Source organism: Anopheles marshallii, chromosome 3 (genome assembly GCF_943734725.1).
Source record: "Anopheles marshallii chromosome 3, idAnoMarsDA_429_01, whole genome shotgun sequence".
Taxonomy (NCBI): Eukaryota; Metazoa; Arthropoda; class Insecta; order Diptera; family Culicidae; genus Anopheles; species Anopheles marshallii.
In genome coordinates this window covers 48,124,976-48,151,687 of record NC_071327.1, presented here as the reverse complement: position 1 = coordinate 48,151,687, position 26,712 = coordinate 48,124,976, and the positions used below count along the sequence as shown (strand labels likewise).

The 26,712-nt window shown below is 44.9% G+C and overlaps 1 protein-coding gene across 1 annotated transcript; it reads right to left on the bottom strand.

The window, feature by feature from the left end:
• Nucleotides 1–8: 8 nt before the first annotated feature.
• Nucleotides 9–6,927, bottom strand: LOC128712730 (paternally-expressed gene 3 protein). Its single transcript, XM_053807605.1, has 3 exons — nt 6,922–6,927; nt 329–2,638; nt 9–260 (listed from the first exon to the last, which is right to left on the bottom strand). Exons 1-3 carry the CDS (start codon nt 6,925–6,927, stop codon nt 9–11), a joined length of 2,568 nt encoding a protein of 855 aa, XP_053663580.1.
• Between the last annotated feature and the right edge of the window lie 19,785 nt (nt 6,928–26,712).

Genomic DNA, 26,712 nt, shown 5'->3' with positions numbered 1-26,712 from the left:
GGATGCTTTTACGCCTTCACGGTGTCGCGCTTGCCGAGAACCTTGGTGGCGTGCACCTGGTCCCGACTGTTGGTGACGGTGGCATGGAAACCGGTGGCCCAGTCAGCATAGTAGTCGACCGTGCGCACGTTACCGTCCGGTTCGACCAGCGAGTACTGACCGCGCACGACATCGCCGTCGCGTTCCTCCTTCTGGTGCTTGATGTCACCGGTCAGTGGGTCGTTCACGCCGTACTCGAAAGCATAGCGAGCATTATCGTCCTGTGCGGGATGAAACGAAGGCCATTGAGAAGGTGTTCGGAAGCACCGGAACTGACGCCAATACTTACGTAGTGTTCGAGGTACTTCTCGGCGACAGTCTTGACGACGGTGGTCGGCGCCACGGTCTTGATTACGGTGGCAGGGGCAGTGTAGGCCGTGGTAAGTGCTGGAGCAGCGGCAGCATAACGGTAGCCACCGTAGTGAGCGGACGATACCGCTGGACCGGCGGCGTAGTAGCCGTGAGCGGCTCCGGACGTGGTGTAGCCAGCGATGGCACCCGCGCTCGTGGCGTACTTAGTGACGGCTGGCGCGACCGAATAGGCGGAATAAGCCGGACCGGCACTGTACGCAGCGACGGCGGGCGTGGTCAGAACCTTCGAGACGGCTGGAGCGACCGAATAGGAAGAATAGGCAGGTCCGGCACTGTACGCAGCGACAGCCGGGGAAGAGTACACCTTGGAGACAGCTGGTACGGCACTGTAGCTGGCAACTGCTGGGGTGGAGTAGACCTTGGAAACAGCCGGGACGGCACTGTACGATGCGACGGCGGGCGACGAATATACGCTGGAAACAGCTGGGGCAGCACTGTACGTGGCAACGGCTGGCGCAGCAACGACCTTGGAAACGGCCGGGACGGTACTGTACGTAGCAACGGCGGGTGACGAGTATACCTTGGAAACGGCAGGGACAGCACTGTACGAAGCGACGGCTGGTGTTGAGTAAACCTTGGAAACGGCCGGACTGACCGAGTAGCTGGAATAAGCCGGACCGGTACTGTAGGCAGCAACGGCTGGTGCGGCCGAGTACGACGAGTATGCGGAACCGGTGCTGTAAGCCGACACGGCAGGACCGGTGCTGTAGGCGGCAACAGCAGGACCGTAAGATGTGGCCACCTTAGCAACAGCTGGGGCGGCGAGATAGGCGCCAGAGTAAGCAGTCTTGGTGACGGTGGCCGGAGCCGAAACGTAAGCAGTAGAGACGGCCGGGACGGCAGCAACCTTGGCCACAGCTGGAGCAGCAGAGACGTACGAGGCGTATGCCGGGCTGGACACAACCTTCGACACGGCCGGTGTAGCGTAGTACGATGAGACGGCCGGCGTGGATACGTACTTGCTAACGGCGGGTGTGTAGGCATGGGCGGAGTACGGAGCTACGTAGCTGGAGACGGCCGGAGCATAGGCAGCGGATGTGGCGTACTTGGTGACGGTCGGTGCCGACACGTAAGCGGTGGACACGGCCGGTGCCGCCGAGTACTTAGTGACGGCGGGAGCGGCATAGTACGAGGCAACGGCCGGAGCAGCAGCAGACACGACGGTCTTGGTGAGAGCAGGCGCGGCATAAGCCAGCTTGGAGGTGGTAGCGTAAGAGCTGGCGTAGCTGGCAGCCGGAGCAGCATAGGCAACCTTGGCAGCCGGTGCATAGGCAGCGTAACCAACGGCCGGTGTGTAGGAGGCTACCTTGGCGGCTGGGGTGTAGCTGGCATAGGCCGTAGCCGGAGCGTAGCTAGCATAGGACGTAGCGGGCGCGTAGCTGGCATAGGACGCAGCGGGCGTGTAGCTGGCATAGGACGCAGCGGGCGCGTAGCTGGCATAAGCCTTGGCAGCTGGTGCATAACCGTAAGCCGGAGCAGCATAGGTAGCGACCTTGGCAGCAGGAGCATAGCTGGCGTAGCTAGCGGTTGCAACCTTAGCAACTGGAGCAGCCGCATAGGTGACAGCCGGCGCGGCGGCCACATACTTGCTGACGACTGGCGCAGTGGCTACGTACGAGGAGACGGCCGGTGCGGTGGCATACTTAGTGACGGCTGGAGTAGCTACGTACGAGGCAACAGCCGGGGCTGCGTAAGTCTTGACGGTTGGTGGCAGATATTCCTTGGTGACGTAAGCCGAGGCATCGCTCGTGTACACCTTGCTGACAGCGGGCTGAGCATAGACAGCCGGAGCAGCAACGGTCTTCGTGTAGCTGACCGATGGGACCACCGAGGCGAAGGTAGCGGCAGGCGACTTGTCCGCGTACACGACACCGGCCGATTTGGTAGCGTAGGTGACGGCAGGTGCGGCAGCGATTGTTTTCACTCCCGCCTCGTAGCTCGTCAGCTTGAGATCTTCACCCGAGGCGCCGTAAGCGCTGTAGGCGGGGGAGGCTTCGTACGAGCTGTACGAGGGACCGACCGACGCGTACTTCACCTCACCGTCGACCGAGTAGGACGAGAAACCGGGCGTCACGCTGACCGAGTTGATCGCCTTGCCGACTGACAGCTGAACCGTTGGGGCTGGGTAGGCATAGCCGTGGACGTGCCCGCTCGGGGGACAGTCCGGGGCCGGATTGGCCAAGCTGGATGTGGCCAGACAGGCCGCCACTAGAACTGCTGCGAATAACTGAATGGGATGAGAAGAGACACAAAGCAGGCCAAAGTTAAAACTCATTAACGAACTGAGAATGCGAGAACGTGCGAGCTGTCTCGTATGCGATCGATGGCATCGTAACCCATCAGGAATGCTTGCGATAACCTTGCGATCCTTATTAAAAACCCCTGTCCATTCCTTCTCTCTATTGTATTGCATAACCCCACCAGAAAACTTGGGCTAATCTCGAGGCCCCTTCTCTCTTTGCGGCGTTAGAAGAATGGAAGAGTTCTTGAGCAGTCTTGTGTGCGCGATATGTGACCTCTTTCCACTGCCACTTGCAGAGCGTCCCACCGGAGATACCACCAGCTTCCAACCATGTTACGCATGCCATACCACACTGCCACACCATAAGGGTCTTGCGAATCTCGTTCGAATAACGCGGGCTACGCCGTGGTTAACTGGTTAACGAACTTGTTTTTACACCCGTTTGACCAAATTGGATCAGTGGTGGCTGCCGATCGAAACGATGTGAAACGTACGGAGCACACAGGGGCAACACTTTCGACGGGGCACATGTTACAAGAAGAGCATGTGACATTCGGTGTGCGGTCGCAATGTCACTCACGTTGCAACCGGGGGCCCGGGTTTCGGTTGCTGACGATTCAATTAAGACGCACTGTTTATGGTGCGTGCAGGGTAGCCTTTTGCCAAATATTCTTGCTTCCAGCAGTAACCACAATACGCTTGCAAGAGAGGAACTGGTTTCTAATTAAATTTCAAACCCGAACAGACAGTTCTCACCCTGGTCGGTGTTGAACTGGGTTGCAGTGTGGTGGAGGATTTTCTTTTAGTGGTTGGAGGGTGAATTGTAATAGAATATACGATACGTATTTATATATAGATAATGATATGCAGCTGGGTTCGCTGGAATGATAATTGCATCTTTGCAACACGCCACGCTATGCAAGATTGCCGATGGGAGTAATAAAATTTTATGGCCCAGAAGGTAGTTTATTGTTCCTTCAAGATAATATTTATGATCATATATAATTTTCCAGGTCAAGAAGTCAACTTCGTTCGTATATGTGAACTTAGACATACATTTCAAACTAAATATACCATGGATGGTTTTGAGTTTCTATATTTGTTTTCAATGCTTAAAATGGTAACGATGTACAGATACAAGTAGCATGGTAGAGATGGAGCAGCCTGGTGGTTAAGTGATATCAAGGTCGGTCTTTACACGGCATGAATGATAGCTAATCTCACATGAGTCCATTCCCTGGTACAATTTCTTCAGCTAAGAATGAGGATAGGAATGCATCTTGGAGGTTCGTAGTTCCAAAGAGAAGAGGATATTAAAGTAACATGGTTAACAATGTAACTGATGCTTCATTTTCCTGGCATTATGCTCTACTAGGTCCTAACATTGCATTCTAACACTTAGCTGCATAATCAGTCCTTCTACGAGGGATGGATCGGGATCAGTGTTGCGCTTTTGATAAAGTTCAATCAAATGAATCTTTAGTGAACAAACATTCGAATCGTGAGTGGACTCTAAAAGTTCTTGTATTTCTGAAGAATTCCTAAAAAAAACTCATGGAACTCTGTACAGTTCATGAGTTCTTCCTCTTCCTTCTTCATGATTTTACGGATAGTTATTCTCTAGCTTTTTCTACACAACTTTTTCCTGCACATTAGTTCTGCTGCTGCTGCTACTGCTAATCTACGATTGTAAAGATCAATGAGACGGAAATTTTCTATTTTACCAACAATTCTGATGCAGTCATAGCGATCGGCCATGCATAAAATTATGGTTTTTGAATTTAAATTTAAAATTATGAATTATGAGAGATTCCTGAATCGGCAGAGACCCGCAGCATTTGAAATTTTATATGTTAAAATATTTTGTTTAAAAACGCTGTATTTTTTCAATCTGAAGTGTATAGATTGCTTTACATGATTCCAGATAATAATTTAAGAGTAGTTTCAATACTAGAAAAAGTTCGTGGGTCAGCTATGGTTGATTATACTGTGTTTTCTAGTGTGCATAACTTGAATCGAAAATTTAAGCGTCGGAATTGTCATAAATTAGCATTCGATATGGTTTAAACTTTAAGGTAAATTATTAACAGACAACCGTAAAACAAAGTTTTTGCACAAAATTTGTAGAAACCAATGAAAGAGAAAGGATTTTGTTTGAAAATTTTTTTGTATTTTTTATATTTCGGTTTTTGAAGATGGACCTGAAATATCCAAGCTCCCCAATTTGAACCATTTCTAGAAGGAAAAGAAAGTTCTTATTGCCTTATTGCCAATTTACGAGTTGGAATTATATTCACCCAACAATAGTCCGGGTGGACTTTGATATTCAAGTTGCTCGTCGTGTCTGGCATCACAAACAGGTACACGATCGTATCGTCCATAAATTGTGAGTACTGTTTGATATTTACCAATGGTTGTAATAATTTTCCAATTGATTCTTTTTTCTTTGTGTTGTATATTTTAAAAAGCTGTAACTTTTTATACCTTTTATTACCTAACTAGGCAGCTAGCTATCTGCCTGTGATAAATCAATCTTGATAATATTGACATCCACATCTAATCATGTGCGACATGATTAAATTTAGAATTGTTTAACAGATCAATTCTTTCACAGATTTCTTCCATTTTTTTCCAATCATATGTCTGCATTAAGTTTTTCATTTTTAGATGTACTCAGATCGCATTTTCATCATGCGTCTAATATCATTATTAGAACAAAATTACGTCGAAATAACGAGCTTAACGAGCACATGTACATTCGCATAATTCTCACCCGAAGAAAAGAATAAATACGTCAGATGTCGTAACGTCACAGTTGATCGATTCTTCCCACATCGATCACATCGGCAACCTGCAGCATCCTCCTATGTGACGTGCACTTGCTGTCTTTGCCAACCGGATATACACAGGCGGTAAAATTTGTCATCGATCACTGATCGTGCACCGTACTACAAGCCTCCATAATTCACCCTTTTTCCGTTGGGCGACCTACGCCTACCGGGGTAATAAATGGGTAACCGTAAATCTCGGTGACAACACCCGTACAATAGCGGGAAGTACTGGCGCGGTTCAGAACCAACTTCAAGAACGCCCCGTTCTTGGCGCACGGTTTAATGGGTGGGTTTAAAAATATTGCAACTCATTTGCCGTACGGTGCATTGCAAGATGCAAGTCCGGCCAGGGTGGAAAAAAACGCAAACGTACTCCGCCCCACATGACTAATACTTTCGATGTGCGGCAGCCGTAAGGTTATCTGACTGGTACGGCTGACACTTGTCCAGCACCAACGCCTTGCTGCTTTACATAACCGGGCCCGCGGTTTCCATCGCGTTCACTTTCCGTTCGGTAAACATGATCGTACGTACGAGAAGCAAATAGGCCGAAGAGCGGTGGGAGAAAAAAGCACGAGACCCTAGAATCAGGTTGCGCGTCCAAAGGCACAGGCAAACACTGTGGGGAGTTTGGATGCTGGAGCAAGGTGGGTGATGGCGTTATATCAGATTCGAATCTTTAAAGCGATATGTTTTCGTTTTTGTTTTCTAACGCACTCTGTACGCAACCTGTACGTACGGTGCGTGGCGATGCTCGCGCAGTGGAGCCCTCGCACGGACATGGTGGGGTCGGTTGACCGTTTGACGGGTGCCCGAGGGCATCGCGACCAACAACGCAACCAGGGCTCGTGTCGGGTCGGATGGCCTCGAGCTGGGAGCGTACTATCGTTACTCTCGATTTCATTGAATCGCGAACGGCTCACGATTCTTGGACGGCGTGCATCGTGAATTAGATCACTGCCGGGTCGCGTGATCACGGTGGCCCACTGGCGGTAATCCGTGCTAGCCGTGAAATTAAGCGTCGAGCACCTTTTACGGACCGACCAATGCGATCTGGATTCGGAATCCTGCTGTCAGGATCTGCAAAAAGTGCAGCTTCAGAATCATCGCGTGAACCGGAACGAACAGACCCACCGCCAAATAGTGGAGGTCAACTGGAACCCGATGACCTGATTAGCGAGGAGTTGGAATGTTGGAAGTGAGACACTTTTTGCACTCTGTATATCATCGATAGCGTGTACTGCCAATGTTCCTGATGGACAAATGGCCACATATCCATAGTTCGCTTGGAAAAGAAGAGTTCATTGCGTTTCACAAGTCCGACACATTTATCTTTCGACAATGTTTGCCCATTCCATCACTATCACTGACATTAGACCACACATCCTCAATGTCCACATTAGCTAAAGTCCTCTTTTACTTGTTGCTGGCACTCACCTTCATGTCGTTGCTAGTCACACAATTTACACTTTGCAAGTAAACTCTATGCCGCAGGTAATGCACCCGGGATGGAACAGACACCAAGCACACGAGGATTCACCACCGGATCCTTGAGGTCATACACGCAAACACACACGCGCTCGCACACCTACACAACAACAATTGCACACTGAAATAAACGAAAAGATCAACACTGAAGCAACCGAAAATCACTGATGTAGCAACCGTGTCGTTACGGTTCCGGATCCGTACCAGGGTTTCAAAATGCCAGTCGCTGCACGGGCCGTTTCGGAGGTCCTTTGTACGTGGTTTGCAAGTTTGCTCTACATAGAGCGTAGAGCCGTTACTACACTACTACTGAATGGTCGGCCTAGCCCACCGGTCCCTTTTATACCACCGAAGTGTCACCCGGTCACCCGAAAAGGAACGCCCGTCAACTGTGGGAACAGAACAGCACCAACCGCTTGGAGTCTAGACTTCCCACTCCATTTTACCAGCCCGTGCGCACGCAGGGTGGCTCGTGCGCAGTTTTCTCACAGCGCGTGCGGAATCTCGTCCCCGTCAGAAAGGTTCTCGGCGCGGGCCCCGGTACCGGGGTGGTACCGGTGCGTATGGCGTTCGGCTACTCTCGTTTCGCGGCTGGCTCGTGGTGCGTATCCTTCCTGGACGGAACGCACCTACACAAACACATGCGCGCGCGTAGAGCACTGCCGTGATCGTGCCCTGTACGATCGTTCGCATACGGCGCAAACTTCCCTTACCAGTGTGCCTCGGATGCGGGGTCAAATGCGATCCGCGAAGTGGAAAGTGATCTCGTTCGCAACTCCCCACCGTTGCTGCGATCGGGCCAAAGGGAGGCTGCTTCGGCACACTGCGAAAGGCGTGCGCTTTGGTGGGTCGTGCTATGATACGGATTGGTGTGGTTGGTTCGGTTTTACTACCACCCGTACACACCATTCTGTCGCAGCTAAATTCGTCGCGTGTTAGGAACCGGATGACTGGATTTCTGGTAATGTGGAAAAGAGCTGCATTGCATCATCGCAGCAAAATGCACACGATGGAAGGATATTTTTTGGTGAGAAAAAGCATAAAAGATAACAAGTTTACAAAGACACTCTTCTTGGCGTAACGAGCTATAAGCTCATGCCTGCCCATTTCTGGCTTACTAGACTTATTTTTACCACGTAGCCGGATAGTCAGTCTTTGGCTACAGGGGATTGGTCCGGATGGGATTTTGGGCCGGTCCTGCCGTGTGAAGACCGGCGCCGCTACCAATACACCATCGTGCCACCAAAGATACTAAAATAATCATTACTGACAGTTTCTCTTTGGGCGAAAAGTCGGGGAACTGTTAAAAAAAATTAATTGAACCTAATGCACTTAAAATGTGTTGTATCTTTCATAGGGTTTTGGTTTAATTCTTTTTTACCTGTTTTGTTTTATGGACAAAATAGTGATAGCTTTTAGATTTAAAATCTTGTTATTAATTCTAAAACATCCGCCATTTTGTCATAAACTGATTCAAGCTGAGATTCAGCTTGATTTACTGCGCTCGTGCATAGCCTGGTTTTCTCCATTATGGTATGTTGCTGAGCGAGCCAAGTATTCACACCTAGGAGATCACGAATAATGCGCGATATTTACTATCTTTCGTCATATTTAATGAGCTAAAGTATGAAATCTTAATCCAAATGGCGTGAAACTCTGTAGTCCATCTAAGAATGTCCCTAAATGGAGGATTTTATCATCATTTTCATCAAAACATTTTCAAAAATCGAGGTATCTAAAGAATGAACATGTGTTTTCCTGAATTTACTTTTTACTGTTTTACGACGGCCAACAATTGCGTTAAAACAAAAAAAAAAAAAAACTGACACAAAAGGAACTCATAAAATGTTATCTAAATTCATTTAACACAAGCGGGGTAATTTAGCGCAACAATTACAAATATGTTTCGAAAAAGATTTACAACAATTTAACATTTAAAGACAGGCAGGCAACCAAACATTTATTCGTTGGAACGGCCTGACGGTATCGAATAATGTTACCACATTGCCGGATAGTTAATCCTTGCTACGGGGGATTAGTCCGGATGGGATTTTGGTCCGGTCCGTTCGTGTGGAGACCGGCGCCGTTACCATCATGCTACCGGGCTGCCGCACAACTAAACTGTTTATAATAAAAAAATGGTTTAAAAATAATGAATAAATAAGACAACAGGGTTTAAGCAAACAACAAATAACCATTTTTAAAGTTGTAATGAAAATATTTGAAAGGTTATTAAGAACTTAGTAGAAAATTAGTTTAATCGGCTGTTTATCTTTGCTCCACGTTTTTTTAAGTTTGGTCCTTCCATTTATTTAGTTATATTTTATTTATTAACTTACTTATTTAATTGCAACTAATTTTTTAAATTTTTTATTTATTTCTTTATTTGTATGTTCATTCTTTACACTTGGTCATTATAGAAAAATTAAGAAAAGAAATGGATCAGTTGAACCATAATCAGAGTTGGGGATAGTTTTGTCTAGCAAGCGACTGTCCTAGATAGTTTGATAACCTTCTTGTCCTATTTTGTGGATACACTGGGTAATCGAAACAAATACATCGTATTTTGTTGTTAAGTTAACATAAAACTAGATCTTAACTGTGTATTCCATTTCGTGGAAGCTTATTTGCATGCATCATACATTCATCATTACAGGTTGATTGCAACATTAAAGACTGCACGTTATCCAGCCTGCCATTTTGCGATGGATGGTGTTTTATATTTCCAAAAACAGATGTTTCTTTACAAAAAAGTCATTAACCACCCTACAATCATAATGAAAAAAATACTATTCATCAGCCCTTTCAAACTGCTCCATTTATGGTGCGACCGATTAACGCACCCATCGATTACACACCCGCCCTGTCGTCGGAGTTGAGCAGCGAACCCTTAAACCATTTCGTCTTGCCAAATGCAGTAGGTCAAATTGGGTCAATTTCATTCGGTTCGACCGTCCTCGGAGTCGGTGCATCTAATGCGTGCACGGTATACGAGCGTCCTGTGCGGCAAAAGCGGGACTGCGGTGTCGAGTCCGTCGGCCTCAACCGATTCGAACCCGATTGCATAAGGCGCTCGGTACACAGTGCAAGAAATTAGACAGGTTTTCGCTTGATCCTCCGGGTTTTGGTTCTGGAACGCACTGTCCAGGCGAGTGAAATGATCCAGCGATCCAGCGGAAGGGTGGTGAAGTGGACGTTGATTAATTTCATGCTGTGGTAGAGTGTTTATTTTTTTGTTTTATTTCGCAGAGTCGCCTTGCTACAAAATGTAGTTCGATCGTACATTTCTGCTCGGGTAAAAGGGTAACAACACGGTCATAGAGAAGGTGGCGTGTAACATTGTAGCGAGGAAACGGTAAACTAAAATGACCAAAACCGATCCGTGCGACGGACTGCATCTGGAATGGTTAATGTTGGGCGTCGTGAAATGTAAATCTTAAGACGTCGGTTAGCTTGGTGGAAGGGGAAGGGAGAACAAAAAGGCGCAATATGGTAAACGGTATCCCATCTAGCCCTAACGCAGGGTTACGGAGGGCTCCAGGAGCCCGGTGCTAACGATCGCTTGAGGTCGAACCAGCAGCGCTTTGCTCGAAGCACGAAGCAATTTGTCACTTTGATTGGTTGATGGCAAATCATCATGCAGACGGCCTTGGTTGCCCAGGTTCGTTTATGTTTTAATGTGAACTTTTGCTCTCTTAGCTAGTCGATACGAGTAGATAGACGAAAAACAAGGAGGAGACGTATCATCGTCAAACGTTCGAATGTGGATCACTCTTAGTTACTAAACCGCTAATAAGTGTACACTTCCGTCGCGGGTTGGGAATGTTTTAACTGTTTGAAAGTTACAAACCCATTGAACAATCTTCTTTTGACCATGGTCAGTTGTCTTTGTTTCAATGTCGTTTGGTATAGAAAATGTGTAAATTTTGCTAAGCAAGAGGCAGTAGATAGAAAGTATGAAAAGCAGTTGAATATAACATAAAAATATAATAAAAATATAAGCAAACAGTCTTATATTTGAACAATTTAAAAATTAGTCCAAGTTGTAAAAAAGATAATATAAAAGTTTCAAATAATTCTTTAATAAATACAGTTATCATGTTTTTTTCATTGAATTTCGAAAATCATAGAAAATACCATCCATAAACAAAAGATTTACTCCCAAATATGTAATATAATTATAAAAACATCAAAAGAATAATTTTAAAATATTGAATAAAATATTCAAAACATTCAAAAAGGTGAAAAACATTTTTGTAAATGAAGCAATAGCATTAGTATGAACTGAAAATGAAATAATAAGTAAATAAAAATAGTAATTGAGGAGAGATGGTAAGTAAATAGTAACGAACTACCATTACCACAACAATCTTTTTCATTTCAATCATAAATTAAAAGAATTGCTCGGAAATCTACTTCCACTTTATTGACTTTCATGTTCGTTTCCCTCGAGATCTATATTCTTCTAAGCAATGTTGTGCAACAAAACGCAACATAAATATAACCCGCACCATCAGCAATCAGGCTGCTGGTTCTTAGTTGATTTATAGCAGCAGTAGCGCGCAGCCGGAGCGCTTATAAAACGCTAATTTGAGCAAATAAAACCCATATCAAACGGACCAACCGGCACCAACCGGGGCCGAAGTAATAATGCGTCGTGCCGAGCGGATGATGGAGACAAGAAGCGAATGGCCCTGTGTGGTGGAATGCATGGTGACAAAGAAAACGCAAACTTGCCAAGCGCGCCCCAGCTTGTCACTAGCTGCACGCACTGCAGTTCTGGGGCCGGTCCGAAACGAGCTACTCTGCCCACGATCTCCAGCAACGCATCGGATATAGGCCAGGTTCGTGATGACTTCACGCACCGGGCACCGGGGGCAGAAGGTTTGCAATTTTGCTTGCCAATAAATTTGAACAGTGCACCTCGCGGGCTTGCAGAGCACGGAGTTCCTTCGGTAAATGTGGAGTGTATTTTCTTCTGACCATGGGGCAAACCATCGCGCCCTACCCGGCTGCGGCTGATTTAGAAAACGAAACGGTCCCCGGTACGAGTGATACGGTTTGTGCCTTTCACTTTCATCCGCACACGAATTCATGGTTACGCCACGAATGATTGTACCGCGTGCAGAACGTGGAGGACGTGCGATAGTCGGAGGTCGAGAACGATTCAGCAGCCATAAACCGGATGCTGGTCCACACTCCACAGAGGCGGGAGACTGAAGATCTTCACTGATAGGTCAGGAGGTTCTCGAGTTGAAACACATTTGCCTGTGGATTTGTAGTTCAACTCACTACAATGAGGGTGGCAAATGATTTGTTTGGCGAATGGCCTCCACCGATCGAGAGGGTTTGGCAAAAGTTCTTCCTGAGTGGAGTACCACTGATTGGAATATTCGTTAATGTTCAGTGAAGAAAACAAGTCACGTCGGTTTTGAAGCCGAACAGGTCAGCGGTTCTGTGCGTGCCATTGCATTTGGTTACGTTTTCGTTCATCTGCGCAGTGAGCGCTCATTCATGTTCGTGCCATTGGAGTGTAAGGCGTTGTGTTGGGTGCTCTGATGGGATTGAATGTCGTGCCATGGATTAGCCCATCGAATGTCGGGCTACTTCTGAGCGGTCGGTGAAACTGCCCGCGACGCATTCCATTCGGACGAGCGTACCTGTCAAGTGCAATCGGGTATTTTTTTATGCACCCTGCTGCCGATTGGAAGTTCTCGGCGTGGTGAGGGTTGCTTTAATTTTGCGAAATGCATCGCCTGCAACGATCGGTCTGATCGGCGCATGATCACTGAGGTTGCGTAACCTGAGCGGGTGCATTTTTTCTCTTTCACCACCGGATTCGATGCACGCCAGCACGGATCAGTTACATGCGATGCGAAGGTGATGCATCAGAAGCTAGCGTTGAAGTCTTTCGATTCCGTTCGGCCGGTCTAGGCCATTTTGTCGGGCGAGGATCATTTCCCTCCGGATCGACTCATTTCGCCCGCGGGTATTTGTGGTGTTTGTGTTTTGCGTCAAATTTTAACTCGTTTAAACGATCAATTATCGAAACCGTTTCGTCGCCCGGGCGTGACATTCACGTTGGACCTCCAATTCCAAACGATCTGCGATTGCTTCTCATGCACGCGCGAAGTGGAGGAGATTGATCAGTTAAGCTGGCTCGGACCGCTCGATGGAATGCTAGTGTGGGCAAGAATATGGAAGTTTTTTTTCTGTTAGGCATACATTAAAGAATCCACATGAAGAGTGAAGGTTGGCGCAGGCTTTGTAGCCTTCGGGCGGGTTCAATATCATTAGCGATTATGACATTATCAATTACGTTGGATTTAGAGGGATATTTTTTTGTTTATTGTAGTGGTATTGGTTGTTTCGGAAAAAAAGAGTTTTGTTTTCTTTTTTCCCCTGACGTCCCCGGCGTCATGTGAGGTCAAGTTCGTGTTTGGATTAGCAACACACTAAACTATAAAAAATGGGTTCAGCTTCAAAACGCAGAAAACAATCAATTCGGCACCTTGGGGTAATTGGATTGTGGCGCATGGGCAGCCAAAGGTGTTATGTCGCATGTGTGCCCGTGCCGTTGCACATCACCGGCGTGGAAAAAGGGATTTTACCAGCACGGTTGTTAGCTGTGGTACCGCGTGCCAAGCACACGTCATTTAAATTAACCCAAATGGGTAAAGGATCAAACACAAATTTGCCGACCGGTCGACACACATTGGCGGCGCACGAAAACTTCAGAATATTACCGTGTGGCGAATAAAAAAAACCACCTTTGAAATGAAACAATGTGCCAAGGCACCCGAAACATTAGGAATTGACTTTTACGGACTGCATAATCCTCTTATTGTGAGAAACAATCGTTAAACGATTGTTTTCTGATGGCGAAACAGAAGGCATGGGACCTTCTGCAAAGGTATTAGCTTAAGTAAGAATGATTGCTAAATTGAAATGAAGCAATCAAGTGACATGATTTATACGGCTGTCCTTTGGAAATGGAAGGCGTTCGAGATTGGCAAATGAAACCGTGACATTTCTTCTACTTTCAGAGAGGGTTAATTTATTTTTACTGGAGAAATTGCGCAACTTTTGAAAACTATTTATGTTTATGTTGTGATTTTTTGATGGCGCTCATTGTACTATTTATGATAGATCTTTAAGTTATCCTTTCTTCGCTTTTACTTTTACAATCTTTGAACCATTAGCGTAAGTATTGTTATAGAGGCAGCGACGTACAAAATAGGGTACTTCTAATTATATGAAAATTTCACCATTAAAATCTTCATATGATAACAGGTAAAGGGATAACATATAAAAAGATATCAGTAGCAAAAGAGCATTGTTTGCAAAAGAGTTCAGGGCACTTATGTTTATAATTCATTGGAAAAAATTAATTTAACTTGAAATCAGGTCCTAAAATGATAATTTAATGGAATGCACCAATAGAAAATCTTATTTGATTTTATGGCACCACAATCTTACATGGGATTTTAGGCGATTTTTGACTTTTAATTGCCCAGCACTACATATCTATAAACATACGTAAACATACGGCGGAACGATCCGGTGCTAACGGTTGAGCGCCGTTGTCCGCCTCATCCGGACGTCCGGCGTCATTCTAATGAGATGATCACCGCACCGAAGCCTTGGGAGTCTTATTTGCTGTACTAGAGTGAGTTTATCGTACCGCTCGTGATCATACAAGTATTTTATAAAATAGTTTGTTCAGGAGCAAGAAATCGATGCTTTGAAAATGGTTTCATGGATCATGGTTTCGGCCTATGGCCATAATAACGGCCTGCTAGGTCGTGTTGGCCGTAACTACCCAACTACACTTAAAATTAGCACGTTGCCAAATAGGCAACAACTGGCGAAGTTTAACATACCTTAGAAAATGAAACAACACATAATAAAAACATTAAACAATATACCAAATTATAGTATATTACAAGAAACAGTTTCTTCTACGATCAAACTTGAAATAAATATGAAGGAGAGTTTGAAAAAAATAAAAAAAATCGACTGCTTACTAGTACTAGTACTAGTAGTACTAGGATAGTACTTAACTTAAGCAATACTTAAGCAACTATCCCATATCCTGTATCGAGCACTATTAACAAGCAACTAATGTACCAATAAAATGCATTCCACTAGGAGCACCAATCGTCTCCTCCATCTTGCATGACTCATCGCAAACAACATGCAGTAAACATTGTTGAACCGTCAGCTGAATGTCGCACGAGCAGGAATGGAGCAAACGATTTCTCTCGCCTTCTTGCCGTGTCCCTTAAGTGGACAGGTAAAGTGGTCCCATAATGATAATTCCCAAATGGAAGCTGTTTCCAGCGCCGTGACGTTCATGTGCATGCCTCCCAGCTCCGTCGGTCAGTCGCAGTAAGTTTGATTGCAATAATTAGTGCATACGGTGTGCAACGCATGTGGGAGCAGCCTCGAGCAAATGCGACGCTCAAGAAACTGGTCACCCGCGATGTCGGATATTCGGCTCAGGTTCGAAGAATGGAATCGATTCGTCAGCGTCGCGCACGGTTAACAGTTCTGGTCATACGATCCGGCTGCTGTACGCGCTCAACCGTTTCGGTGGCGCATATTGACACGAACGGAACGGCAGTGTCGACCGTAGCTGGGGTCACAGCATTGCGGTTGTACGCTCGGTGCAAGGATCGACGACCTGCAATGATGTGAAATGATCGATCTGCACACCACCAACAAAATCCCGAACTGTTTCGCTTGGAACGCGTTGGTGGGGTCGATCGCTTTTGCAGTGACTTAGTTTTCTAGTCACCTTGGTTTAGGCTATCAGATTTCTACGCACTTTTCACCGGCGCGAGGTGCACCGTAGACCAAAGACGACGGTATCGGAAAGCAATCTGATACAAGTGGTTCAGTGTGGTTGCGGTATAATTTATGTTTCAAGCCGTACATGCCGTTTGACATGTTGCACAACTCTTCCTCACACTCGTCTAATCTCAGCGCCCCGTGGCACTCTTACGGCTGACCGGTGTATGCGTGTATGTGTAGAGCTTTCTTCCACCGCCATCCCGTTGCCTTTATCGCATTTTATCTCTCACCCGTGTTTGTGTGTGGTACAAAACGAGGAAAATCCAAACCGTCGGACGTCTTACAGCTCGAAACACGTGAATTTGTCAACAAACTGCACACGGTTGTGCAGCGGGTTGAGGGATACGGGATCAACGCATTAGGTAGTAGCTAACCTTCTGACCGTGTGTGCTGGGAGTCGACGGCCAAGTGAACCATTGCAATGGGTCTTGCTTTACATAACGACTGTTTGTAGATTGTTCTCCGTCGGTTGGGCAGAATGCGGCTACGAAGAGAAAGGATCACCGCACGACCGGTCAGAAGCGTCGCAGCGGCGATAGTTTGTCAGCATGGTTTTGACTAATTGGCTGGGTTGCATTTCATCGGGCTGTAGAGATCAAATGTGGCTTTATTAGGGATACAATAAATGGCAAATGATCTGCCAACATACATTTTTCACCTTCACACAATGGCTCAGGTGTCAAAGGGAGTGTATCATACGGCGGGTTACGGGTCTATTGAGCATACGATTTTGACATTGGCAGCTTTGTGGGGATAAAAGAGCAAACAGAACGGAATAAAAGCACGAAAAAAGACACGACTTATATCGTGCATCACTGATGATAGCGTTTTGTTATTAGGTAGAAGGTGAAAACAGGAGTAATCTAATGATACTGAGGTTAAATGATCGACCTTTTACATTGCAAGATCGGTTCTAATGTAGATCTAATAGGTACCAAATTTAACCGGTGGTCACAGTAAAATTATAAATTATTAAGTAAAATTATTGAATTATTATGAATAACTTATGTCCAAAATAAAGAGAGCAAACTTAAACTAAAGTTTAAAATGTATTAAAACTCCGGAAGAAGTTAAAATGTTAATAGTTACAATATCTTTACTCATACCACAGATCACGAGTTTATGCGTCGAGTACAATATATTTACGAACGCATACAAAAAAATCTCAAGTAAAGTATGTACGTTGAGGAATGAGTTCACTCGCCAACGGGCCCAGACTCTTCGAAAGGGAAACGGTAAGCTTCCGTTGTTACCGGTTGTGTGGAACGGGTGGAGAAGTGGCACTGTGTTGGGCCCTTAATTATATACCCTTGTGCCGAAACTCGAACCATATAGCCACGCCACACACGAACCCATTAGAATCTCAGATGGCCGGTTTGATTCCGATCGCTCCGGTTGTTGGACATTGTGCTAAGCTACCGAACGGGCGAAACTGGCCGCATAACCGTAACGCGTATCCGCGTTTGCTGGCCTAGTGTGGGGTTACCCCCTGCACAGGGTCAGCCGGGTACACGGTGACGGTATTGCGGTCACCGTCATCTTTAGGTCATCCGAAAGATTGACTGATTTTTGTCACATCGTGACACAAGCATTGGATGCAGCAAGTGGCACATACTGGGTGGTGAAGAGAATGTGGTTTAGTGAGCGAATAACCTTAGCAGCAGTACCGCTGTGGTACGGAACATGGCACTTTGTGGGCCACCACTCACCGTTCGGTTACTGGCGGTGTAATTAATTAGATTTATTATTCATTCGCTAATTAATAATCCACTGGTACGGTCTGAAGAATCAAAGCGTACCCCGCGTTAAATGTAGGTAGCTGATGTGTCCTTAGGTACTTCTCAAGACACTAAGAAACGGCTTTGAAACGGAGTGAGAAATTTTTGTGTATTTGGACAGTGCGTTTGAAGGTTTTACTGTAAAGGTAACTGGATTAGTGATCGAAGGACAATACATCGTTGAAGCTGAGGTATTTTCGTCATCCCGTAGTAAATTGCATTCCAATTAGATCACGACTGGAAAATATAACAGGAAGTAATGTAAGGAATTCGGCAGCACTAAACAATGAAGGATGTTTATCCCAAGCAATGCTATTGAGCAATATAATAATTCGTCACTTTGTAGAGTTTCTGGAATGCTTTCTAACATTTAACATAAGATGATCGTTTTGTACATTTGCATGGTGCATGGTTCTCAAATGTGCACCCATTATGTAGGGCATAAGTCAGGCATTGCTATCATGTGTCTCAATCATCTTATCCTACCGGTTTGCTCAGGAATATTAGTCTTAGGCTGTCTGTCAAACAAAACAACTAGCTCGTGGATAATTCTCCTTCTCCTTGCTTCCTGTTTGCTAAATTCCTTACAGATCCATAGCACCCATCGGTCGAAACGATGAGAGTGATCACCGATATTGTCTATGGCTCTTGGCCATCAAAGATTACCAGACTTATCAGAGCTTTTTGGATCATATAATTGACCGTATGGAGCATGTTGAGTTGCAGTACTACCTCGAGATCGTCACAATCCAGTGAAACTCTGCCTCTCGTAATAAATATTTATATAATTTTCTCTGTTGGCTTTCTTCTGAAAACTGTTTATTAATTTTTGGTTGTTAAGTACTATCGTCAAGAAGCCACCATGCTTTACGGAAGTAGTATAATACCATCCCTAAATTTGTGAGAAGTCTCTTTTAAATGAAAAATTGTGACGAATTTTCTCGTTGTCTTGATGACAAATTCCGTCTTATTAATGCTCATATTTCTCATATAATAGCTAATGAATACACACATATTTACCAAAGTTGATAACCTTTTGTGGCGTCTCAGAACAAAATTGGCAAAAGGCATCTTGTGACCATAAATCAGATATTTTCTCTCGGCTGTTGTAGAGTCTGTATGAAGTTTTTAAGAGTGATTATGAGAAGAAAAATTCATTCCAAAATATTATTGCTGCATAACGGTGCGTTAGTAGCAGATTTTACCTTGCCCTGTTACGGATGGTGAAACGTATGCATCCAACGCATTATATCGATATCGCAAAACATTAATAGAAAGCAAATTATTTTTCAACGATAACACCATTACGCCACTGTGACGGTAAGAAAACGACACCGGGACACAGTAGTGGATTTATTGAACCGAACTGATTTCAGCGTTCGAGTGTTCAAGTTACCGCATCAGATCGACGGGTACCATGTTCCCTAGCCGATGGGGAACGGTCGGGAAAAACTTTACGCAATGTACGCCGAGAGAAAACAGCTCTCGATGTGTGCCACAGTGGTGAAGTCAGCGTTTATTTTGCGCAGTGTTAAAATATACTCAATAATCAAGGTGTTATTTTATTTTCGTTCTTTCGGTATGTTTGTATGTGTTATTAGCATAGGCCAACGGGATTTTATGGTAGCTCTTTTCGGTTTTATTGGAATAAATTTAGAGTGAAGCTATTACATTCGATCGATACGACCACACGGAGAGCGTGCAACAGCTAGGGAAGAAATTTCACCCTAAGGATAGAAAGAGCTTTAAATGAATTAATTAAAAAGCCAACTATCGGATCACATACAAAAAGTCTACGGTCATTTCGAAGTTGTATTAATGGTAATATTTTGCGTAGCAAACCCTTATATAGAGCTCTCACACATCTGCGTAATGCAGGACACTGTAATGTAAGCACATATTTCTTAATATTGGGACAGACCAAGGCGTGAGGCTGTAGTTTTCATTGAGCCAACCAGGTTCCAACCGTAAAATGCGTAAACATGCCCAGCTGGTTTTACTCGGCGTCCACGGAGAAGTCCAGCCCAAGTCCAGTCGGAACAATTTACAGCTGGTTAGCTGAATTGTCGTACTGGTCAGTGTAGTGAGTAGTTTAATGTTCCCAAAGTACGTGTACGAGCACGCGTCCAATTGCTTAACGTTTTGAACAGTGACTTAACGCAATGTTGGGCAAAGCAATAACTGTAGTGGGTATGTTTTGCGCGGGAAACGATCATGCAAAAAAGGTGGAGCTGCTACGCTGTGGAAAATATTTGACTGTACAAATTGTAACATCCATTAGGTAATGGTAATGGGTACAGCTATCGAAGGCTTTCGATGATGACAGTATGCCGGTAGAGTTGAACTCTCCGTTGTTACGTCAGCTTTGCAATGCGTTCAATTCGATCGTCTGGAGGGGAAACACGTGTGACAAGAAGAAACATAACAAAAGACATTAAGTGAAGGTGTTTTTTTTGGTGGCTTTCATTCATGCAGAGTTCTAGCCCCATTATTATTGCACCACATAATTGGTTGATTAACTCGCTCACGTCAAACTGTTGCTGTAAACTAAAAGGAAGGACAGTTCACACCTCATAAATCGCATTGTCTACCGCTCTTGTCAGCTATGATCTGTCTGAACAGGTGTTCCAAATATACTTTACCGGAAGTGGTGCGTGCGGGTACCGACGATTAAACTCGACTTACATGCCGCGACGTTTTTTTTGTGGAACTGAGTCATTAAACACTCTCTTGGTTTCGTATGTGCCTCGCGTACATGCCATCGTCTGGTAGGCTATGAGGGTTACACAAACGTTAACCGGTTCCCCAAGTTTGGAGATTTCGTTCCTTGTCAACCCTCCAAGACAACTGTTCCATCCGCCCCCTTTGGAACCTTTTCGGAGAAGTTGTAACCTGGTGTCAGACGAAAAGAATGCTCCAGCTCCAGTTTGCATCTACACCATTCAATGTCAGTGTTGGTGTGTTTTATTTTTCGGTTGCTGGTTCGATTGTTGTTTTGCGCCCAGTTGGAAGAAAAGTATCGTTCGGCCGTCGACTGTCTGAGCAAGCGAGAGAATGTGGAGGACGAGGTCACCGGTGCCCGGTTCTGGTGATCGATACGATACACCGGTTCGTCACCAATTCGTATCGCCCATGGTACAAGATGCTTTGCCTTTTTTCGACGTTACGTACGCGTAGCGAATGTAGATTTTCACGTAAGGCTCCATTAATACCGTCGCTCTTGACCTACGGCTTCGGCATACTGAGATAGTATTTTATGTACGTAGGGCTAGACATCATCCAGTACCAATTGTGAGTGGGTGCAGTTGGGTGCTTGTGGTTCATTTGTCAAAACAAAGGCACCAAAACAACCGCCACCCTGATGGAACCCCTAAACTTGACCATGAACTGGCTGTGTTTGTTGGCGCCTTGGCGGAACTTTGCGTCACGCGTGAAGTTGTTTACGAAGACGGAGTACTGGCTCGTTTCCACCGTCTGCACCAACTACTCGGACCGGATTCGTTCGAAGCTATCGAATTTCGCCGGAGCTGCCAGTTTTTTGGAAGGGTTGCAGTTGAAAGTTGTTACGCTGGGGAAGGTTTTCCAGTTCCTGGCAGGCGGTCCAGTGAATCGGAAAGAGATTTTGGGCGATGGTGATTGTTCATTCGGATGATTTCGTCAGTGAAGGTCACACGGTTAGTGCAAGCCGTAGCGTCCGGTGACAAATGAGTGGAAAATTGGATGGCTTTTTAAGACTAGCGTAGAAGTATTCGGAAAAAAGTAAGACCCAAACGTGTGTGCGTAAATGGAACAATTACAAAAAGATGTTTAATCAATGTTAAAGGCCGTGAAGCGAAGCAAAGGAAAACGGGTGAACGAACAGGACGATATATAGATGGACATCAGTAGGTGGTTAAATTATGGATTTGTTACATGTTAGTAGTTCCATTTTCTTTTTGTTGGAAAAAAATGTTCATGTATTAAATGGTTTTCATAAATAAAAGAGTTTCTTTTAAACATCAAAAGTGTATGGAAAAATATTGTGAATCTGAAATGTCGATCTTGCACAATAGAAAATCTAATATCATGGTCCGGTCTGTGCACACGATCGGGGGTCGATGAAAAGTATTTTTTTATAAGCAACGAAATGGGCTTGAACAATGAAACACCGACAGGAACGTTAAAGACTTCGCACCGCAAATGCCAAAAATTGTGTAACAAATTCGATCTATCTGATGTTTCAATTCCATTCAAAAAGGTTTACAGGAGACACGCTTCGTAAAGTAAACATTCCCATTCTGCCGTTTAAGATGAAATGTTTGTTGTGGCGTTTGTTGTTCGCTGAAACCACCACTCTGAAAAGTAGGTTACGCGACTCGGGTCTTAAGAATTGGCAAATATTCGTATCGATAGCCTTCGCAAACGATTTGTTCGGGCCGTCGAACGCACTGGTACAATGAAATTAATTGTCGTAATTTGGGTTGGCATTCCGGGTGTCGGGGTTCGGTGGTATTTGATTAGACGCACCAACCGTTTTTACAGACCCGTGTGGCATGTCAGCGATGATCTGCAGCGGTGCGATGCGGACACGAAGACAGGACAGGTCGTGAAAAGTATATCGCATGGATGCTGGGCAATGGCCAAGGTAGTGACACTGCGGGATGTTTGTGCGCTCATGAGTCACGCCCGGTCAGTCAGAGCGCTAAGGTGAAGTGTTTCCCCGTGGTGAAGACAGACCGAACCGCTTACGAGGATTCCAGCTGATGAATGCGTTCGCCGAATGGGAGCAACTGGGACGCAAAGTGACTGCTCCAATTCTAGCGAGTGTGCGTTCGATAATTGCCTATACTCACGCACCGCAGCAAAACCAGTGGTACCAGTAGAACTGTACTCATATATCATCGCATCGTGGGCTCTCCCTGAAGGCTTAGGTTCGGTTGAAATTCGCTGTCGTACGCAAACCCGGTGCACAGTCGGTGCTCCCGGTGTCCGTTGTTCACTAATGATGGTTGACATTTAACGAGCGAGCGTGAAATATTTCACATTTTCTTAGTGACCAGTTACTGCCTAGGTGTGTAAGGTTCTGGCAGAAATTGGCAGGCAAGTTACAAAAATGACGGCTGGAATGTTTTGGAGGGAACCACGTACATTTGCAAACACAATTGGAACACATTTGTGTAACAATGTTCAGCTGTTACGTGGATGTTTCATTCTTATTTTAATGCTACTAACATTCTGATAGTTGAGTTTATTTTGTGTTACGACATTAATTTGAGAATATTATTTTAATTTTAAAATTGTTTATAATATTAATAATAATAATAGCAATAACTTAACTTAATACCTTGTCCCAAAATTTAGGTATCCTCATACAGTTAGATTAATTTATCTAGTCTCAAAGTCGTTGTTAGCAACTGAGGATTATAAATATTATACTTAGAAAAAAATGTAAAATATACTTGAAAGCCTGGAAGATTTTCAATTTCACCATCTATTAAGACATAGCCCTACTCTTTGCCAAGTATTGATTTTTCGCTCTACTTAAACCCACTTCTTCGATGATAAAGTTGTCCCCCGTATCCTTAAGAGCTTGTTATTGCCTACGCCTTGTTTTAACGCAGTCAACATGCTCTTCATTTGGTTGCTCGATCAACAAAGTCCGCAACAGAAGTCGGTGTCACTTTGGTGTAATTTCTCATGTTTGTCCGAAGCCTGTTATTTGCATAATTTACAACACTCGTTGTTAGCCTGTTTCATCTGGTGTTCTTTTTTGGGGTTTCGTTTTTTTTCTGCATACATCCACGCATCGTTCGGCTGGGACGCTGGTTTGTCGAACTAATTATTAAAATTGAGCGATTCTTAGATACATTTAACACAATAAAATTATCAAAATTAACATAACTATTAACTGTTAAAACGTTAGTCTAATGAATAAGTATTACAGAAACTTCATGCGCTGCTTAGCTTCTACATTTTCTCTACATTTAGAAGAAAAGTCCCTTTGCCCACAAACACATTTAATTATATACTCAGGTGAGAACTCTTAATCAACTCATAAACATAGGAGCACAAAAGTTAACCTTAAGATGCCTATTACCGATTGATAATTGGGTGTAACTGGTGGATGAAACGATATTATCTAAAAGAGGCATATCAACGTCTTGGTGCATTAGTGTTGCGAGTTTGTTCGTGTTCGGTCGCATGGCGGTTATCTTTGTTCCGCAAAGGGCCAGCGTTGCCAGCGTACCGTTCGGACCGTTCCATGCAGCCTTGGATCTCCTTGAAGCTGGCCAGAATGGGCGTTCCGATAGAATGGCGAGGTGTTGCACACCTGTGGCGTTCACTTGCCGTGAACCAGATCAACCAGCTCGTGCCTGTGTACGTGTGTATGTGTGTTTAAGTCGATTCGCACACGCGAGAACATAATTTTATTTAATTAAAAAGGAATATTAAATCGAAGTTTTCAAATCGAAATATCATGCTGAGGAGGTGCTGCCGTTTCAGTGTCGCCTGTCCGTCAACATCCAACCGATTGATGGCGAATGGAGTTGGCCGTGCAGGGTCACTATGCGTTTGTTAGGCTGTGAAAGCCCGCCCGGGGACAAAGCCAACTAAACCGGTACGTTCGGGGGCCCTTTGATGGTATGAAATGGTGTATAAGCCTGGGTTTTAGGGCGTCTAATATGAGCGGTGTTTCTTGAGCATCGTCAGTTATGTAGGTCGGTCGGAAGAACCGAAAGTATTTTGTCTGACAGTGTATAGTTTTTTGACCGGCACAATAATTCCCCATTTTCTGCCGTATGATTTATGTTTTTCGCCCTTTTTTACTCTCCTTAATCAACGCAATCGCACGGTGTAGTTCCAATGAGTACAGTGCACAAAGTGTAATTTACAAACAATCGGTACCGCACCCGTAACGATCGATCGATCTCGTTGCGGCGTCTTTTATAAGCGCTCCTTCACGGTGGCTCCGTTTTTACAAGTGTTAAGGCGTCGCTTTGTCACCTCTCTTTGCATTCGCGTTGGTTATCCCGCGCGTTGGCTGCCGCGCAGTCACCAGCGTTACTAACTGAAAATTAAACCAAGGAAGGCGTCAATGAATAGCGCCAACCGAGCGCCATATGAAAAAGAGATAATACGATTCAATTACACCTACGGTTACTAAACAATCGGGAACACTGCGCAGGCCGAGTGTAGGATGCGTAGTAATGTACGTTAAATTGCATCGAATACGAAAGGGAAATGAAACAGTGAGGAGGGTAGATTGCCTTTTGCTGGTAAATATATAGTTCTAGGTCACATTATTGGAGCGATTGGACATTATTGGAGCGATCGATTGGAAGTACAATTTTGTCAGCAATGTTTTCGTTATGCGAGGTTGATGTTGGACACATAAAAATTGATTCCATTAAGGCCCAATTGCAAATACATGTAACGGAAGTGAATCATGTCAGTAGCGAATGGGGTTAGCAAGTGCTCTCAATGGTCTTGAAAGATTGCTTTATAATTTAACGTTTTCAAGGTGGAAATATTGCATATTGAATACCATATATGGTTGCATCCTAAAACATACAGGGGACTTCGTATTCAATGCATATTTTTGTGAACTTTCAAAATATTCCCGGTGTAATACTACAGGGATAGTTTTGAATGGATTAACATTAATTTGAAAGGAATTAGTCAAAGGTCACGCATTGTTAAAAACTAGCAACTATCAAATAGTTGTAAATATTATATTGCAACTCTTTTTGCCATTTGCCCAAAAGAAGTAAATTGCCCCTTCCAATAGACGAGTGTTATGTATTTGGCGATCTCCTAATAACTTCTTTCTCACCCGTGCTTTGTAAACTCAACTGACCCACAGACGATTAGAAGTCCCAAAAAAGGGTATTATCGTCTGACATTTGACAACTAATCCATCAATTTGACTTTAGCGCGGTGGATGACTCAGCTCGTAATTTTGACAACGGCCCGATCACTGCATCGCTGCGTGACCTAGCAAGAGCTTGTTGAGTTTTCACCAGTTGCCACCGGTTAACTTTTCGACCGAACCATCGACCAAGAAGTGTTAGCTGGCGGTAACGGTAGGCCAATCGAAGCCAATCGAGGATAATATCGATGCCAGATGTCCCCGTCCGGTCTGGAACACCCGGAGGTGTGAGGCGGCACGTGACCTTTTTTATTGACATTGGTTGGCGCCTAAGCTGACGGACGTACGGACGGCAGGAACGGGTTCCAGTAGTTGTCTGGCAGCCGGATCTTTGAAGCGTATGACCGTAACCGGGGTAACCTTGCGAGATTAAGGCCTCGTTTGGTTTGCGTATCATTTACCTTTCCTCTGTTAGCTCGAAATTAGTTCTAACGTACAATTCCAACACGTGGGAAGTTATCCCTTGATGCACGGTTCTATTGATCGTATCCGATCGCTATTTATGTTCACCCTCTAGGATTTGAGTGTATGTTTCAGCCAAAACGGCTATGGAGGCGACAACCTTCTTTAGCATGTTGAAAATTATTATATCTTTACTTCAAATTAAACTAAGCATAATCAAAATTTGACTGACAGCTACTAGGTGGCGCAGAGCAACACCCATTAGCTTGATTTGACAGTCAGCACACTGAATCTCCTTCCAGCACCAGTTAGCTCCTGAGACATTTCGCTCAGTTCCCAGTAGAGACCACTGCCCTGCACCTTCACCAGCCATTGTCAGGTAATCTAAATGTTTGACGTGTTGTAACGCCACAAGTGATCGCATCATTGGAACACATGCCCCAAAATGTCACAAATGTTCGTGGGAAGGTACCCAGATTGCCCGAGGACTTTCTGTGCCTGGTGTGTAGCGTTGCTCGGTTGTCACTATCGTTGGTTACTAGCAAGCGTAGTGGTGAATTGAGGTCACATGCGTTTGTAAAGCACCGTCCATTTGTACCTGCCCTCATCCACCACCGGTCAACAGCGCAAACCATAACTCCATCGCCCTGATCATCTCGGTGGCAGTCTGGGTTCTGATTCTGAAAGCGCGTCTCTCGATTCGATTGCGATCGCAGGCGATCTCGCATTCCATGATCGCGCAGAGCAGTGGTGTGAACTTGCCCACCGTAATTCAAGGTTAGCCCGCAATTCTGG

Bases quoted from the DNA above. Each gene is read 5' to 3' on its own strand.
- LOC128712730 (XM_053807605.1), bottom strand. The intron at 261-328 runs GTAAGTATTGGC...CATCCCGCACAG, and splicing joins AGAAGTACCTCGAACACTAC to GACGATAATGCTCGCTATGC.